The sequence below is a fragment of the Scyliorhinus torazame genome, chromosome 5 (assembly GCF_047496885.1).
Source record: "Scyliorhinus torazame isolate Kashiwa2021f chromosome 5, sScyTor2.1, whole genome shotgun sequence".
Lineage (NCBI taxonomy): Eukaryota > Metazoa > Chordata > Chondrichthyes > Carcharhiniformes > Scyliorhinidae > Scyliorhinus > Scyliorhinus torazame.
In genome coordinates, this window is record NC_092711.1 from 213,639,326 (window position 1) to 213,655,872 (window position 16,547).

The 16,547-nt window shown below is 45.4% G+C and overlaps 1 protein-coding gene across 3 annotated transcripts in view; it reads right to left on the reverse strand.

Moving 5' to 3' along the window:
- The window catches only part of LOC140420935 (plastin-3-like), a 169,191-nt gene extending 158,211 nt beyond the window's left edge, over nucleotides 1-10,980 (reverse strand). Inside the window, exon 1 of one of the 3 annotated variants that reach the window (XM_072505098.1) lies at nucleotides 10,837-10,980. Coding sequence is in view for 1 of the 3 variants with exons in the window: in XM_072505097.1 (XP_072361198.1) it covers nucleotides 10,664-10,673 (10 nt within the window). In the remaining 2 variants the exon portion in view is untranslated. Of the gene's footprint in view, nucleotides 1-10,663; nucleotides 10,812-10,836 lie in introns of those variants that run through there. The other 2 variants (XM_072505102.1, XM_072505097.1) reach the window with 2 other exon arrangements.
- Between the last annotated feature and the right edge of the window lie 5,567 nt (nucleotides 10,981-16,547).

Genomic DNA, 16,547 nt, shown 5'->3' on the forward strand with positions numbered 1-16,547 from the left:
TTACCATCCAGCTCCTCTGCTTGTAGCTCTTGTGTCTGCCAGCCGTATGACTTCTTTCTCAATTTCCTTTTTGTTGGTACTGCTTCCAGGTCAAGGGTCACCAAGTCACATGGAGCACCATTTCTAATTGCTCAAGAAAATTACAATTGATGCCTTTACAATTGATACAAACTCTGAAAAACTCCAAACATTTTTGAACGACTAGATTACTTGGACATTTTAAAGAATTACAAATTTTGCTTACTTCACTGCTTCTAGGCAAACGTCATCACATATGTGATTATAATAAGTAAGTACTGATTTTGTTGCTACTCCCACACAACTGGCACATCAGTCACAGCCTCACTTCAATGCCAACATTGAATCTTAAAAGTAACACTTTGAATTAAACCACTTGCAAATAAGATTCCAACTTAAGTCACTTCCCGTCTTCAGGAAATAAGATGTTTTGAATGCCAATAAGAAGTTCCATTTGAATTTTCCGACCCATATCCCCCAGTCACTAACTGCCCTTTGCAATTTCTGGGCTGCATTCAAATCATTCTGGAGAAGGAAAAGAACAAGACCACACTGCTCAAAGCAACAAAAGTTTGAGAATTCCATTACGACAAGACAGTCACCTGCAAAGACAAATAGCTGCTCCAGGTGTAAACAGCTCTTTGGCTGGAATTTTTTGTGTCAGATCTCAACTCTGATCGAAATCCACACCAGCTCATGCGTCGCCTAATGTGCAATCAAGGGTCCTGGAGGGAAATCTAAACTATTTATATCCCAGAATCAAATTTCAAAGTGGTACCTTTAATTATACTTGCAGTTTTGTCACAGGGAATGACAGTGCTCGTGTCTTCAGCCATATTATATTTCCATTGAAGATCTATTTGCAGAAATGATGGACTTTTCACGAGATGGGGGAGGGGGGGGGGGTTTAGTTGGACGTAGGAGTGCTGCTGCTCAGAAACAATGCTCAAGCCTTTGGTTCATCTTGGGCTTGAGCACAGAGAATGAAGGAGGACACTCCAGTGCAGTGTCGAGCGACAGCTGCGCCATTGGATTAGATATCAATCCAAGGCCCCATCTGCCCGCTCAGGGCGGATGCAAAAGATCCTGTGGCACTCCTTGAACAAATAACCAATTGTCCGTGCCAATATTCGTCCCTCAATCGGCATCACAAAGACAGATCATCTGGTCATCATTACATTGCTGTCTACGCACGCTTTGTGTGTGTAAAATTGTTGCTATATTTCTTAGATTAAAACAGCGACTACACTCAAGTGCTTCAATAGAGCAACGCCTTTTTGAGATATCCGGTGGTCCTGAAAACTGCCATGTAGATCCAAGTTTTTATTTTCTCAAACTGGTGGTTGGGACAACTTGTTACAGTAAAACATCACACATGACCCAACTATTTTCTTCATTTTCCCCTCACCACCTCCTTTAGTCTCAGGATCCATTTACTGGAGGATAAGTATCCTGACGAGTTTCTTCAAACAACACCTTAAAAAAAAAAGATTAGCTTTGCACTTTTTCCTTCCTGTTTGCTGAAACCTGCTATGCATTAATTAGGCGCTGTGTTCCCCACATTACAACAAGGATCAACGTCAAAAGTGAGTAATTGGCTGTCAAGTGCTTTGGAAGATTGCAAAAGGCACAATATAAATTCAAGCCTTTTTTCTCTATATATGTGGAGTTATTAAAATGCATTTTACATCTAGTTTCCAGCTGCGCTTATCTTCACCACTCGCTGTGGAGATAATGCATCAACTAAGAGGATGAAAAACATCTTGGAAGTTGTAAAAGGCACACACACACAATCTTACCCCAAGCTTAACTTAATACAAATGTTCCAAAATGCATCCGTAGCGTCTGAAACCCGAGGAGATTGCCAAGCAATTTTCAAAGAACAAAGTGTTTGTTTTGTTCAAATGTTTGTACAGTCATTTTCAAATCCAGGAAGTCCCAGTTACCCATTTTAGGAACATTTAGCCTCCATTTCTGTGCTAGCTGTGATACAGCGGTTGCACTCACATCTCTGAGTCAGCAGGATGTGAGTCAAAACCCAATCAAAGGCTCCAGAACAGTACCCAGCTTAACACTACAGTGCAGGACTGAGGGAGTGCCGCAGTATTGTCATTTGGATGAGACATCAAACTAAGGTTCTGTCCGCCCTTTCAGCTGCCCCTATCCGAAGAAGAGCAGGGGTGTGGGTTTTCCCATCCTGGTCAATATCTATGCCCCCAACCAACACTAATAAAACTGATCTGATCAGCTATTTCACTGCCATTAGTGGGGTCTTGCTGTGCACAAATTGGCAGCCACATTTCTTACATTAGAACCATGACGACGCGTTGTAAAATGCTCTTAGGCATCCTCAGAAGGTAGTCTTTCTTTTGTTTGACACCGGAGCTCTCCCAGTTGAACCTGTAACATCCTCTGGGGAGAACAAAGTAGGTACTGTCCAGGACAAGGGCCTTCCTTTTTTCTAATAATAATGCAGGTCAAGAACAGTCACAGCCAACGTAGCTACTGTCAGCCAATTCTGAGTTTGGATCTGGAACATTCTCATCTGCCCGACGCATACACAGGGTAACTTTTTTTTTTAAAAGAACTGGGAAAATGTCATTTAGTCAAGTATCTACTGCAGAAAACTCAACTATGCCATCTTGAGCTCACTGGATGTCTGAATTACTTATCATTTTTATTTTATAACCTTCATTGTCACAAGTAGGCTGACATTAACACTGCAATGAAGTTACTGTGAAAAGCCCCTAGTCGCTACATTCCAACACCTCTTCGGGTACACAGAGGGAGAATTCAGAATATCCAATTCATCTAACAGCAAGTCTTTCAGGACTTGTGGGAGGAAACCGGAGCACCCGGAGGAAACCCACACAGACAGGACGAGACTCCACACAGACAGTGACCCAAGCCGGGAATCGAACCAGGGACCCTGGAGCTGTGGAACAACAGTGCTACCCACTATGCTACCGTGCTGCCGAACTGTATAAAACAGCTCACCTCAAGTGCTCAACTTGACCGCAAGTTGAATAACTTGTCTCATTTCTTCTACGTCATAACGGCCGCCTACGTTCATCAGTGCAACATCAGCTGCAACCCTCATTCATACCTCTGCCACCTCATAATCAGGCAGTCCCTATACTATCCTGGCCAGTCTCCCATTCTCCACCCTCAAGGCAATCAATGCTTTTCAGTTTAAAAATAGGGGCCCTCCCATTTAAGACAGAGATGAGAAGAATTTATTTTCTCTCAGAAGGTCGTGAACCTTTGGAACTCTGTTCTCCAGACAGAGGTGGAGGCAGGGTCAATTACATTTTTTTTTTTAAACAGTAGCTGTATATAGTTTCCTGGCTACCAAGGGGGCTACCAAAGGAGCAAAAGGTCATCAGAATGTGGAGTTGAGACCACAATCTGATGAGCCGTGATTTTAATCAGATGGCAGAGCAGGCTTTAGGGACCAAATGGACCTTTCCTGCTCCTAATTCGTACGTATGTTTGTACATATATCCGCGACTCCTCCTGCACCAGGTCCACTTATTCATCACTCACTCTCATTCATCTAAAATGGCGACCAATCCCTCGCTATCTAAAAATCTTGAATTCTCATTCCTGACCATCAAGGTCTCGTCCTTTCCTCGCACAGTAATCTCGGGAATTCCCCGTTCCTCTGATTCTGGTCATGTGCATCTCTCCTCACTCCTCTCACCATCAGTGTCCATGCTTTCAGTCCCTCTGAGGCACCATGCACTGGAATTCTCTATGTATCTCTTTCATACTCTCCTCCCTTAAAGCCCTGCATGAAACCGCTCTCTTTCACCAGATCACTGGCCCCTCCGCTGCAAATCATCTCATTTAGCCCTGTACCCATTAAAAAAATAAATTTAAGATTACCCAATTATCGTTTTTCCAATTTAGCATGGCCAATCTCCACTTACCCTGTTTAGCACAGGGCTAAATCGCTAGCTTTGAAAGCAGACCAAGGCAGGCCAGCAGCACGGTTCGATTCCCGTAACAGCCTCCCCGAACAGGCGCCGGAATGTGGCGACTTGGGGCTTTTCACAGTAACTTCATTTGAAGCCTACTTGTGACAATAAGCGATTTTCATTTCATATCTTTGGGGTGTGGGGATGAGGCCCACACAGACACAGGGAGAATGTGGAAACTCCACACGGACAGTGACCCGGGGCCGGGATCGAACCCGGGTCCTTGGCACCATGAGGCAACAGTGCTAACCACTGCACCATCATGCCGCCCACACTGTGCCCATTTTATTATGATTTTCCCACCTGTCAAGTACCTTGAGAAGTTTTAATATCCAAGCTGTGCAAGATGAAGAAACACATTGCTGTTTGCTAGCAGTTTGACCATTGCCACACCGACCCAAAAGACATCCCAGAAAAGTGAGTAGAAGGGTGTAGTAGTCGGGACACAATGTTAGTCACTGCTCAAAACTGCAAGTCTAAAATTTTAAACAGTTGGGATTTCACAAAATGTATGTCTAATGTAACATCTATAATTTGCAGCCTAACTGGAGGATGCTAAATAGGTAGCTACTTCTGAGAAACAGACCTGGTCGAGCAGCAAATTGAGGAAATTGTAGAGAGTTACAGATTGACTGCTATGTATATTTAAACAAAGGCCCCCTTTCATCCCACTGTCTCTAGTCAACTGCAAGTGTAGAGCTCACAATAAACCAGAGCAACAACTGTTTCAGAGTGTGCTAATTTGGGACAAGGCAGCGAGTGGACATAATTCGAACTTCTCACTTATAAAAATAAGAGAAATGCACATACGACAGCTATAAATAAGCAAATTAAGAATGACTTGAAATACTTAACACAGCCCAATGCAAACGGTCAAGTTGAAAACAATCAATTAACAGCACCACGATTAGGTAAACAACAAAGTACAACTGGACTGAACTCTATTTTTCCACAGACCTCGGACTGTGTGGTATATCATATTTCAGAAAATTAAAATACACCAAGTAAATTAGACCCTCCATCATGCAGTGCAGCTCCACCCGACAATTCAGAATATTAAGAAAAACGCAGAATTGCAACCGCACCAGATACAGAGCATCTAATCAGCAAAGCAGCATTATCGTGCGCCGGATCCACATATTTGATACCATCTGAATTGTTACAGGAAAGAAAGGCTTCCAAACAAACTGGAACCAACCCCATGTCAAATTAAAAGTAATGATTAATTCAATTTGCATGCAGCACAATAGACTAAGCAAAAGCGGGATTGGATGAATACTTAGAAAGAGATTTACATTAGCAGGACTCTATCCAAAACCTGTGAGGCTACGACGCCAAGTCTCCAATGCCCAGATCATACAACGACATTAATTTTGGCTTGTTTGGATTGTGTGGAAACAGGACAGATCATGGTCCACTTTGGTTAGAACAGTGGTTAGCATTGCTGTCTCACAGCGCCAAGACACCAGGTTCGATTCCAACCTCGGGTGACTGTGTGTGTGATGTCTGCACGTTCTCCCCGTGTCTGCGTGGGTTTCCTTCGGGTGCTCCGGTTTCTCCCCCCACCCCCCACAGTCCAAGATGTGCAGGTTAGGTGGGGTTGGGGGGGGGGGGGGGGGGGGAGATTAGGGCAAATGAGTGGGCCTAGTTAGGGTTCTCTTTCATAGGGTCAGTGCAGACTTGATGAGCTGATTCGTTGCACTGTTGGGATTCTATGGATTGGCTGTTTTAAGCTTTTTAATCAAACAATTCTACAATAGTACCGTTGAGCAAGGTTTTTAAGAATTCAAACTGCACTCCTGAGGATTGAACGCACATTTGGGCTGACTCTCCTGCATAGTACTCAGGGAGTGCTGCATGGTCGAAGGGGTCACCTTTCAGATGAAGTGCTAAACCAAGAAAGATTTATCCTCTCAAGTGCATGCAAAAGACTCCAAACAGGGCCAAGGAAATTTGCTGAATATTTGTCCCTCAAACAATATCCCAAGAACCAATTGGCTATTGATCTTTTTATTTTACGCAGGACCTTGCCGTGTGCAAATTAGCTGCTGAATTTCCCTACATTACAACAAAGGACTTCCTCTGTTTATTTTTTTTAAAAAGCGTACTGCGTTTCAATGGATGAAGCCAAAGGGTCAATCAGAAACCATCACGGGAGGGAATAGGTGCATGTGACAGCAACAAAACATTTATTTTTAAAGCTTCTCACACCAAACCAGTCTGACAATGTCATTGAAATTAGAATTAAAATTGTTGAAACCTGTTGCTGAGCCTAACTAGGCATTTCATTCAAGCATCATCTTACAATGCAGAGATTTTTTAAAAAAAGAGTGGGATCTGCCAGGGCCACAGGTTTCCCAACTCGTATAGGCAACCACACCTTCAAGGGTGTGCATTCGACTCGTGCTGGGACTAGATCAATAACTAAGGTGGGTCAATCTCAATTCCTCCACTACTCTCCCCACCCCACCAATAATGCAGAGAGCAACTTTTTAAAAATACATAAAGGAGCAACTTTCACACTTAGAAACATGTTGTGTGATTGGAAGTACAATACACGTTTGCAGGAATTAGGTGAATCATTTCCCTCCACGGACTTTATCTGTGGCCCATCTCCATGCCACAACCTCACGTGTTCACGTGTTACTCTTGACATGTCCCAGCATAAAAAATACCTTCTGCAATGGTTTCTTCTGCAAACATCCACAGGGTAACGCCAAAATTTCATCCTGACCACCAAGCCCCCCCCCCAAAAATGTCTGCACTGTCACTCAACAACTTCCATAAGTACAAGGAGCAGCTTCCAGATGATATCCAGATCTAACTCTTATCTTACTCCATCCTAGATTCTGCAACTGTCCACCATGAATTTGCAAAGCAACAATTACTCCCAGTCTTTTAACAATGATTGTTGGGCGGCACGTGGCGCAGTGGTTAGGAGTGCTGCCTACGGAGCTGAGGACCCGGGTTCGAATCCCAGCCCTAGGTCGCTGTCAGTGTGGGTTTGCACATTCTCTTCGTGTCTGCGTGGGTTTCACTCCCACAACCCAAAGATGTGCAGGTTGGGTGGATTGGCCACACTAAAATTGCCCATAAATTGGGGAAAAAATAATTGAGTCCAAAAACAATGATTGTGCTGTTGCCCCCTCCCCTTCCCTCCCCTTCCCTCCCTCCCCACCCCCTGTTCTGTCAGAAAGCCAGCATGATGTTCAGTTAGGATGAGCTACAATATCTTCCAATTGAATATCAGGACAATATGAAACATTGTTTTGACCCTTGCAAAACACTTGCTGATGACTCCATCCCCCTCCCCAGCTGTCACTACAGCTGAACCAACCTTGGATCATTGTAGAGCCTGCCCTTCACCACGTCACCTACTCCACCTGCCACAGTCAAAGACTTTCAGCACCTCCATGTTCCTCCAAAGCTGGTCATTCCTTCACATAACCCAGCCTGTATAGAACTCAGCCATACATTTCCCTCACGCACTCAGCCCTAATCGTTGCCTGGTATGGAGGGCATAAGCTATGAGGAGCGATTGAATAAACTCGGTTTGTTCTCACTGGAACGAAGGAGGTTGAGGGGCGACCTGATAGAGGTATACAAAATTATGAGGGGCATAGACAGAGTGGATAGTCAGAGGCTTTTCCCCAGGGTAGAGGGGTCAATTACTAGGGGGCATAGGTTTAAGGTGAGAGGGGCAAAGTTTAGAGTAGATGTACGAGGCAAGTTTTTTACGCAGAGGGTAGTGGGTGCCTGGAACTCACTACCGGAGGAGGTAGTGGAGGCAGGGACGATAGGGACATTTAAGGGGCATCTTGACAAATATATGAATAGGATGGGAATAGAAGGATACGGACCCAGGAAGTGTAGAAGATTGTAGTTTAGTCGGGCAGTATGGTCGGCACGGGCTTGGAGGGCCGAAGGGCCTGTTCCTGTGCTGTACATTTCTTTGTTCTTTGTTCTTTGTTCGTCTCTCCTCACTCTTGCTCAGTTTTAACTCCCATCTGTTGAATCATCTGCTAATGGTATTATTGTAAAGTTGCTGCTAAAGACCAGGTTAGGCTAAGCAGAAGACGGAGTCGCTCACCAACTACAAGAAAGCAGCTGTGCAAGAATTTAGTTGTGCAAGAACCTTTTAGGTACTTGGAAAAACTGTAGGTTCCACTATCGCATTATACTTGAACAAGTATATATTTACATAATTCTTTACCACAATTTTTAAGGCACCCCAAAATACTTCATATTCAGCAATTATTAGGTTGCTATGCATTAAGGTTCCCAACACTCCAGAATTCCATTTGGGTCTCCAGGGTTTAAACATTAATCGCCCTAACAGCAGAAAGCAACCCAGGGGGAAAGTAAATGATAGAAGTATTAGCAGAAATGTTGACTTTCTTCTTCCATTGCACACGTTTGTTAGTTACAGAAACATTGGACATAGAGTAACTGTGCTTTATTGGGCAGTCTCATAGTAAAACTGCATTTTGATAGACAGTGTTGAATTGTGCAATCAGGTAATGAAGTACCTGCTCACTTTCCAAATTGGCATGGGGGATTGGGGGACAGGAGGGGTAGAGGAAGAGTGAGAATGTGGTGACGGGGAAGTTAGAGGCAGAATGTCATGTGATGAAGCCTAAACGGGTTATGTTCGACCAAAGCTGACAGCCCTTTGCAAGGTCCCATACAAATTGATTACTGAACAATTTGTTAATTTTTTAAAAAATTCATGAGATATGGACATTGCTGGCTAAGCCTGCATTTATTGCCCATCCCTAATTGCCCTCAAGAATGTAATGGTAAGCTTCTTGAATCGCTGCTGTCCCCGAGATGTAGGCACATCCACAGTGCGGTTAAGGAGGGAGCTCTAGGATTTTGGCCCGGCAACAGTGAGGGATCAACGATTTAATCCCATGTCAAGATGGTTTGCGACTTGGAGGGGATCTTCAAGGTGGTGGTGTTCCCATGTATCTGCTTGTAGCTTGCCTTCTCGATGGCAGTGGTCACGGGTCAATTTGGGAACAGCGATTCAGCGAGGAATTTTAGCCAGGGATCTCAATTTCTCTGTTCAAAAACGTTTGGATAGTGAATGAGATCTTTAACAGACAGAACCTCAATTTAGCATCTCTCTGAAGTACAGCACTGCCTCACAGGCATCACCAACCTATGTCCTTAAGCTTTATTGTGTGACACAATACCATGGCCTCTCTGTCTTGGAGACAAGAGTTTAACCCACTGATCTAAATTGTCACCTATTTACCCCCTTTTTAATCATGAGCCAGGAAAGATATGGCCACATGTTGGGAACAGCTCAAACCATGACTGTGGCCATCCAAGTCAGACCGTCACCCATATACTGAACATCCAGCCCGAGGTACTCATTCCTGGTGGCATCTCAACCATTCACACTACGTCAGTTGAAGCCGTTGGAATGGATTGTTAATCCCCAACATCGAACCGTAACTGCTTCCCCAGCCATATAGAATGCATCGCCTCCCCACAAAACAAATCACATTCCATTAAGCAATGGCTGATGCTCTTTGACACTGGGTGACGTCAGTCAACTTCTGCACTCCCCGACAAGAAACATTGGGTTATGTCACAATCCACATTCTTCCCCTGGATACCCTTGAACAAAATATCCTGCTGCAAAACAGGCAGCTTACACAGTCAGTAATTCACACAGGAAAAGTGAGACTGCTGGAAACAACAAGGTGCCACCTGGCATCACGTTAAAACAACTTTCTGAGCACGGTAACTCTAATACTTCTGGGAGACTGCCATTCAAAAACACCATCATTTAAAAAGCTGAGTAATGGTCTAGCCTGCCCCAATTGTTTTCCCAAATTCAACAACCATTCATTTCCCTAGAGTGGACTACTTAAATTCAGCACAATGCACCACACACATACATTCTGTTAAAACTGAGTTCATGCCCCATTGGCAGGCAAATAGCAGCACCAGCCCTCAGCTCTCCTTGTACTGTGTTTAATGGCTTTGAACTGGTAGTTGAGAATCAGCAGCAGAGGAATCTCAACCATTTCCTCTCTAATCACAAGCTTGACTCACGACATTTAAATACCCAATAATTACATTGGTGGCCGCAAGAAAAGCAAACCAGTCTTAAAACAAAAAGGTGCAGCAGGGGCACCGCCTTCACAGGTCCCAAAGTAGCAAAAACAAATCGCTGATGAAAACACTGGATATAAAATTTGTAAGAATTCATGTTTTTTTTAAACCCACAGGGCGAGGAGGAGGAAAAGGTTGAATGGAACCCATGTCTGAGAGAAGATTCTTGATCCAGATTATTGCTCAACACCCAAAGCTTGTTTTTCCCAACTTATTTTCTAAAAAAAAAAGGTTTAATATTAGAACGTTTTCAGTTCAAGTGAGGAAAATGCACTTTCGGCTGCTCTACGTGGCAGACAAGATACTGATCACAGGCGCTTGCTTTATCCAAACATTTCTGACAGGGAGGGGTGGAGAGAGATCCTGGACTTTAGTGAGCAACTAAACTCCTAACTATTCCAGAGTAGTTTGGAAGTTGGGACTGGCGTTTTTCCCCCTGGCAGTTTGAGGGGCGAGTTGCAGAGAGAGAGAGAGAGAGAGACAAACACACACACACACACACATACACATACACATACACAGGTTTCTCTTCAAACCTGCCTGCATCCCGCGCTCTTCACTTCATTCCCCTTTATTGGGGGTGGGTGGCGGGGGTCCTTTCATCCCAAGCTTCCACCCTCCGACTCAGCACCGCCACTCTCCGACAGAGGCTGCCCACACACCCGCCCTCAGTCCAGGAGAAGGAAGCAACGGGAACCTAGCTACTCACAACTTCAGCGAGCTCTGGCTCTGTGTTGACTGCAGTCCGCAGGGTAAAGGAAGGACACCGCAGCGAGAGCCGCCCACATCCAGATGCTACTCCGCGCGCTGCCTCCGCCGGGGTGGAGTAGGGTGCAGGGGGGGGGGGGGGGGGTGTAGTGGTGGAGGGGAGGGGAGGGGGTCCAAGCTGGGACCAAAGAGTCCCGCCTCCCGGCGCCGCTCATTGGACAACCTCCTCCCGGCAGCCGAAGAGTGATTGGCCGGTAAAGCTGTCCATCACACACCACTGGGATACCTGCAGAGAGTAAGTCCAGGTTGGTGGCGCAGTGGGTAATCTTGAGGGGTGGGTGGGTCTCTCAGTGGGTGACCCTCCCTCTTCCCAAACTATTTTTAAATAAAAGGGAAAAAATGATGGGAAAACCCAGCAGGGCTGGCAGCATCTGCGGAGGGAGTCACCCTTTCGAGTCCAATGGGACTTCTTCGGAACCCACTCCGTTACTTTTTAGAAAATATTTTATTGAGGCATTTATAATTCAACATTTTAAACAAAGAGATCCAACACACACTAAAGCCGCACCATAACGTACCCAACTACCGCCCCCCCCCCCAAGCATAGACCCTAACTACACATACACGGTAGCACAGTGGTTAGCACAGTTGGTTCACAACTCCAGGGTCCCAGGTTCGATTCCTGGCTTGGTTCACTGTGCGGAGTCTGCACGTTCTCCCCATGTGTGCGTGGGTTTCCTCCAGGTGCTCTGGTTTCCTCCCGCAGTCCAAAGGTGAGCAGGTTGGGTGGATTGGCCATGATAAATTGCCCTTAGTGTCCAAAAAGGTTAGTTGGGGTTACTGGGATAGGGTGGAGGTGTGAGCTTAAGTGGGGTGCTCTTTCCAAGGGCCGGTGCAGACTCGATGGGCCGAATGGCCTCCTTCTGCACTGCAAATTCTATGATTCTGTTAGATTTCCTACGCTTATTCGTACCCACTTTGTTTTTGCCTCTTTCAGCAAGCTTGCCCCAATGTCATTAAACAAACAAAAAACGCTGTTGCTAAAAAAAATAGACAAGTCGAAGCTTTTCAACATTGCACTCAGTTGCAAGAATACCACATGTAAAGGGAACAACTTCATGAGGAGAGAGTGCTGAATGATTGGCAAGTAGACTCAGATTGGTAGAGGCATTGCCCTGGGAAAGGTGCCAGTTAACCAGTAGAACAAGCTCCAACAAAGTGCAGCAAAGTGTCCCTTTTATTTTTTTATTAAATAAATTTAGAATACCCAATTCATTTTTCACAAATAAGGGGCTATTTAGAGTGGTCAATCCACCCACCCTGCACTTTTTTGAGTTGTGGGGCGAAACCCACACAAACATGGGGAGAATGTGCAAACTCCACACGGACAGTGACCAGGTGTCCCTTTTATTAGAGGGGACACAACTAATAATAACCTAAATCATCAGAAAAATTAACAATTGAAATAAGGTTTCCACTCACATCAGCCACACACTCCAGTTTTTGTGATGCTCACTAGTTGCAGAAGTTTGTTCTTTGGAAAATAGAAGACAGGTTTAGATAAAGGATCTGGATCGGCGCAGGCTGGGAGGGCCGAAGGGCCTGTTCCTGTGCTGTAATTTTCTTTGTTTGTTCTCTTTGTTTAAAAAAAAATCTTTATTATTGTCACAAGTAGGCTTACGTTAACACTGCAATGAAGTTACTGTGAAAATCCCCCAGTCGCCACACTCCAGCACCTATTCGGGTTCACAGACGGAGAATTCAGAATGTCCAATTCACCTAACAAGCACGTCTTTCGGGACTTGTGGGAGGAAATGGGAGCACCTGGAGGAAATCTACACAGACACGGGGAGAACGTGCAGACTCAGCACAGATAGTGGCCCAAGCAGGAATCGAACCTGGAGCTGTGAAGCTAACCATTGCGCTTCGCTGTCACCCAGGTTTCCAACTGTGATTAAATGTATTCCTGGAGATTTCATCACATGGCACACCCCACACTCCAGCCACTAGTCAGCTAACTCATACATTCTTGTGATGCACTGCTTTCCTACGCCAATTGCAACGCAAAAAGACTCGTTGTTATCACAGCCTCATTTTCAATATTTTAATATCTGGTCAAGAGAAATGTTGAAGGAAATACAAAGGAAAACTTTTTTTTATGCCCTGATGATTTTTCTCCAGCATTACACTCAGCAGTGTTCTGGAGACTCCAGACATTCCTGTTGGGTTGCCAGCCTGACATGGAAGAACTAAAGCATCTAAGCATACCCCCTGCACCCCTTCTCCATGAGTCACCCAGACACAGACAAAGACATGGAAGAAAAACAGGCAGTCATTTATTTTTGCTTTATCCCAAATTTTGGAGATTGTTATAACCCTACAGGAGGCCCAGGGATCTGCAACCTCAGAGTCCCTGTGGCCTCACACGAGTATGATTTATCCAGATGCGGGGGGGGGGGGGGCGGGGGGGTGCAAGGCTACCCCCTTTTCCTAAGACTGCTGGGACATAAATATCCCAGCCCAGGTGTCGGCTGGGCGTGGGAGACGCTTCGGGAAGCAGGAGGTGTCAATAGTGCTTCTGAGTGGTCACTGCCTGAGACTTTACAGAGATCTTCTGAGTTTTGTCCAGCCTCCATTTGCAGAATTGCTCATTCTGTCAAATTTGTCGTTACGCATCTTTAATACCTTACAAAAAGAACTTTCTCAGCTCTCTAAGTGTAAATGAAATTGATTTGCCTCCATCATCAGACCATCAGATATATAAGCAGAATTAGGCCACTTGGCCCATCAAGTCTGCTCCGCCATTAAATGAGATCAGGGCTGATCTAATATAATCCATTTTCCTGCTTTACCTCGATAACCCTTAATTCCCTTGCTGATTAAAAACCTGTCTATCTCAGCCTTGAACATACTTGAACGACCCAAACTCCAAAGCTCTTTTGGTAAGGAATTCCACAAATTTACTACCCTCTGAGAGATGTAATTCCTCCTTATCTCTGTCTTAAATCCACAAACCTTTACTCTGAGATTATGCCCGCTGGTCCTAGACTTGCTCATAAGAGGAAACATCCCCTCAGCATCTAGCCTGTCAAGCTGAGAATCCTACATGTCTCAATAAGGTCACCTCTCATTCTTTTAAACTCCAATGAGTACTGGTCCAATCTACCCAATCTCTCCTCTCAAGAAAATCCCTCCATACCTGAGATCAACCTCATGAACCTTCTCTTGACTGCCTCTAATGCCAGTATGACTTTCCTTGGATAAGGGGACAAAACTGTTCACAGTATTCTAGAATTGGCCTAACTAGTACCTTGTATAGTTTCAGCAGGACTTCCTTATTTTTTTAACTCCATTCCCCTTCAAGGCCAACATTCCATTTGCCTTCCTAATTACCTGATTGAACTTCCATGCTAGCTTTTTGTGATCTAAGCACGAGGATCCCCAAATCCCTCGGTGCAATTTTCTGCAGCTTTTCTCCTACCAGAGTGCATAACTTCACAATTTCCTACATTATATCCCATCTGCCAAGTTTTTCCCATTCGCCTAACCTGTCTACAATCCCTCTGTAGACCCTTTGTATCATCATCCCCATTTGCTTTCCCACCTATTTTTGTGTCATCCACAAATTTGGCAATAGTGCATTCACTTGTGTCATCAAAGTTATTAATATATATTGTGAATAATTGTGGTCCCAGCACAGATCCCTGTCATGACATGCAAACATGCAGCTAATGAAGACATGAAATGAAATGAAAATGGCTTATTGTCACAAGTAGGCTTCAAATGAAGTTACTGTGAAAAGCCCCTAGTCGCCACATTCCGGCGCCTGTTCGGGGAGGCTGGTACAGGAATTGAACCGTGCTGCTGGCCTGCCTTGGTCTGCTATAAAAGCCAGCGATTTAGCCCAGTGTGCTAAACCAGCCCAATAGAATAGGACATGACCAATGAGCAGTCAGGACACTCAGGGGTGGTATCTCACTATAAAAGGGATGAGGCACTCACACCCCGCCTCTCTCCACAGACCAACATCTACAGAGTGAGACAGGGTGTATCCTCAGCATCACACCCCAGCACGTGGCTTAGAGCAAGGCTGGTTCAGTTAGACTGAGTTACAACATTTAGATTAGCAGAGAGTCGAACTCATTGAGAACTGTGCTAATAGTTCAATAAAACACATTGAACTCACTTCAAACTCTTTTATTCAAAACTGCATCAAGTGGCAGTTGTGTTATTCCAAATTACATAACACAACATGATACCAGGAGTCTGTTCAATCTAGTTAGTTCAACTCAGCAAGATCTGTGACGACCAGCAAATGTATACCGGCACAATGGAAAAGATTCAGAATCCTCACCAACCCAGGACCTCCGGCAATCTCAGTGCCAACTGGTGGACATTCAAGCAGAAATTTCAGCTTTACGTCGAAGCATCCGACCTCAATGGTGCGTCTGATGCACGGAAGATAGCTCTTTTCCTCACCACAGCGGGTGATCACACCTTGGAAAGATTCAACTCCTTTCACTTCGCCGAAGACCAGGGCAAGACAAAGTTTCAAACCATCCTGGACAAGTTTGACAGCCACTGTGAGGTGGACACCAATGAAATCTTCGAGCGCTACATATTCAAGCAGCGATTGCAAGGTAAAGACGAATCCTTCAACTCATATTTAACTAACCTTAGACTGCTAGCGCAATCCTGCAACTTCGGTGATATCACTGACTCCATGAGCAGAGACCAAATCGTTTTTGGAGTTCACTCTGATCCTCTGAGAGAGCAGTTACTGAAGATCAAGCATATGACCCTGCCAGTCGCGATTGAAACATGCACAGTGCATGAGCACGCTGAAAATCGCTATTCCCAGTACAAAAAGGCAGAAAGTGAAAAACTTTCTGAGGCGGAGAGTGTGCAGGCCATCTCCCAGATGCAGCGCCTCAACATTGACGAAAGAGTCCATTTCACGTACTCTTCCCGGGGTCCGACGCATGCGCGATGCGAACGGGATAACGAAGTGGCCGAAACCCGCGCTGAGCATGTGCAACGACGCACAGAGCGTCAGGACGCCGACGTCATGACGTGTTCGAACTGTGGCACCGCCCATTTAAAGAAACACTGCCCTGCAAGAGGCAGACGCTGTTTAAACTGCGGGACGCCAGGTCACTATGCAGCCCTCTGCAGATCTGCACCACCAGTCAGGAGCCAGCGCTTCCAATTCCAACAACGGCGCATCCAGAGTGTGCAACAACGCCTACAGGATTCTGATCCCGGCAGTGCAACGGATCCAGATGCTGAACGCCTGGACAACGTCTACCGTGTGGGCATTATTACAATGTGTGAAAATACCATACCAGACACATCATAAGTCCAGTCAATCCCAGCTGTGGATTCCGAGGACGAATGGCGAGCAGTGATGAAGGTCAACCACTGCCCCATCCAGTTCAAGCTGGACACCGGTGCCTCTGCCAACCTCCTCTCACAGGCAGACTTCAGATGCATTAAGAATCCCCCCACGGTCCTGCCAGCTGCCTGCAAGCTCCTGGATTACCACGGGAATGCCATCATGGCACTGGGATCCTGCCATCTGCACGTATCCAACCGACACACACAAGCACGGTTACGCTTTGAAATTGTTAAACCGGACAGGGCATCCCTGCAAGCAGCTGAACCGCGTTGAAAGGGTTTACACCACGACATCCTCCCATGTGGATCTTCAGG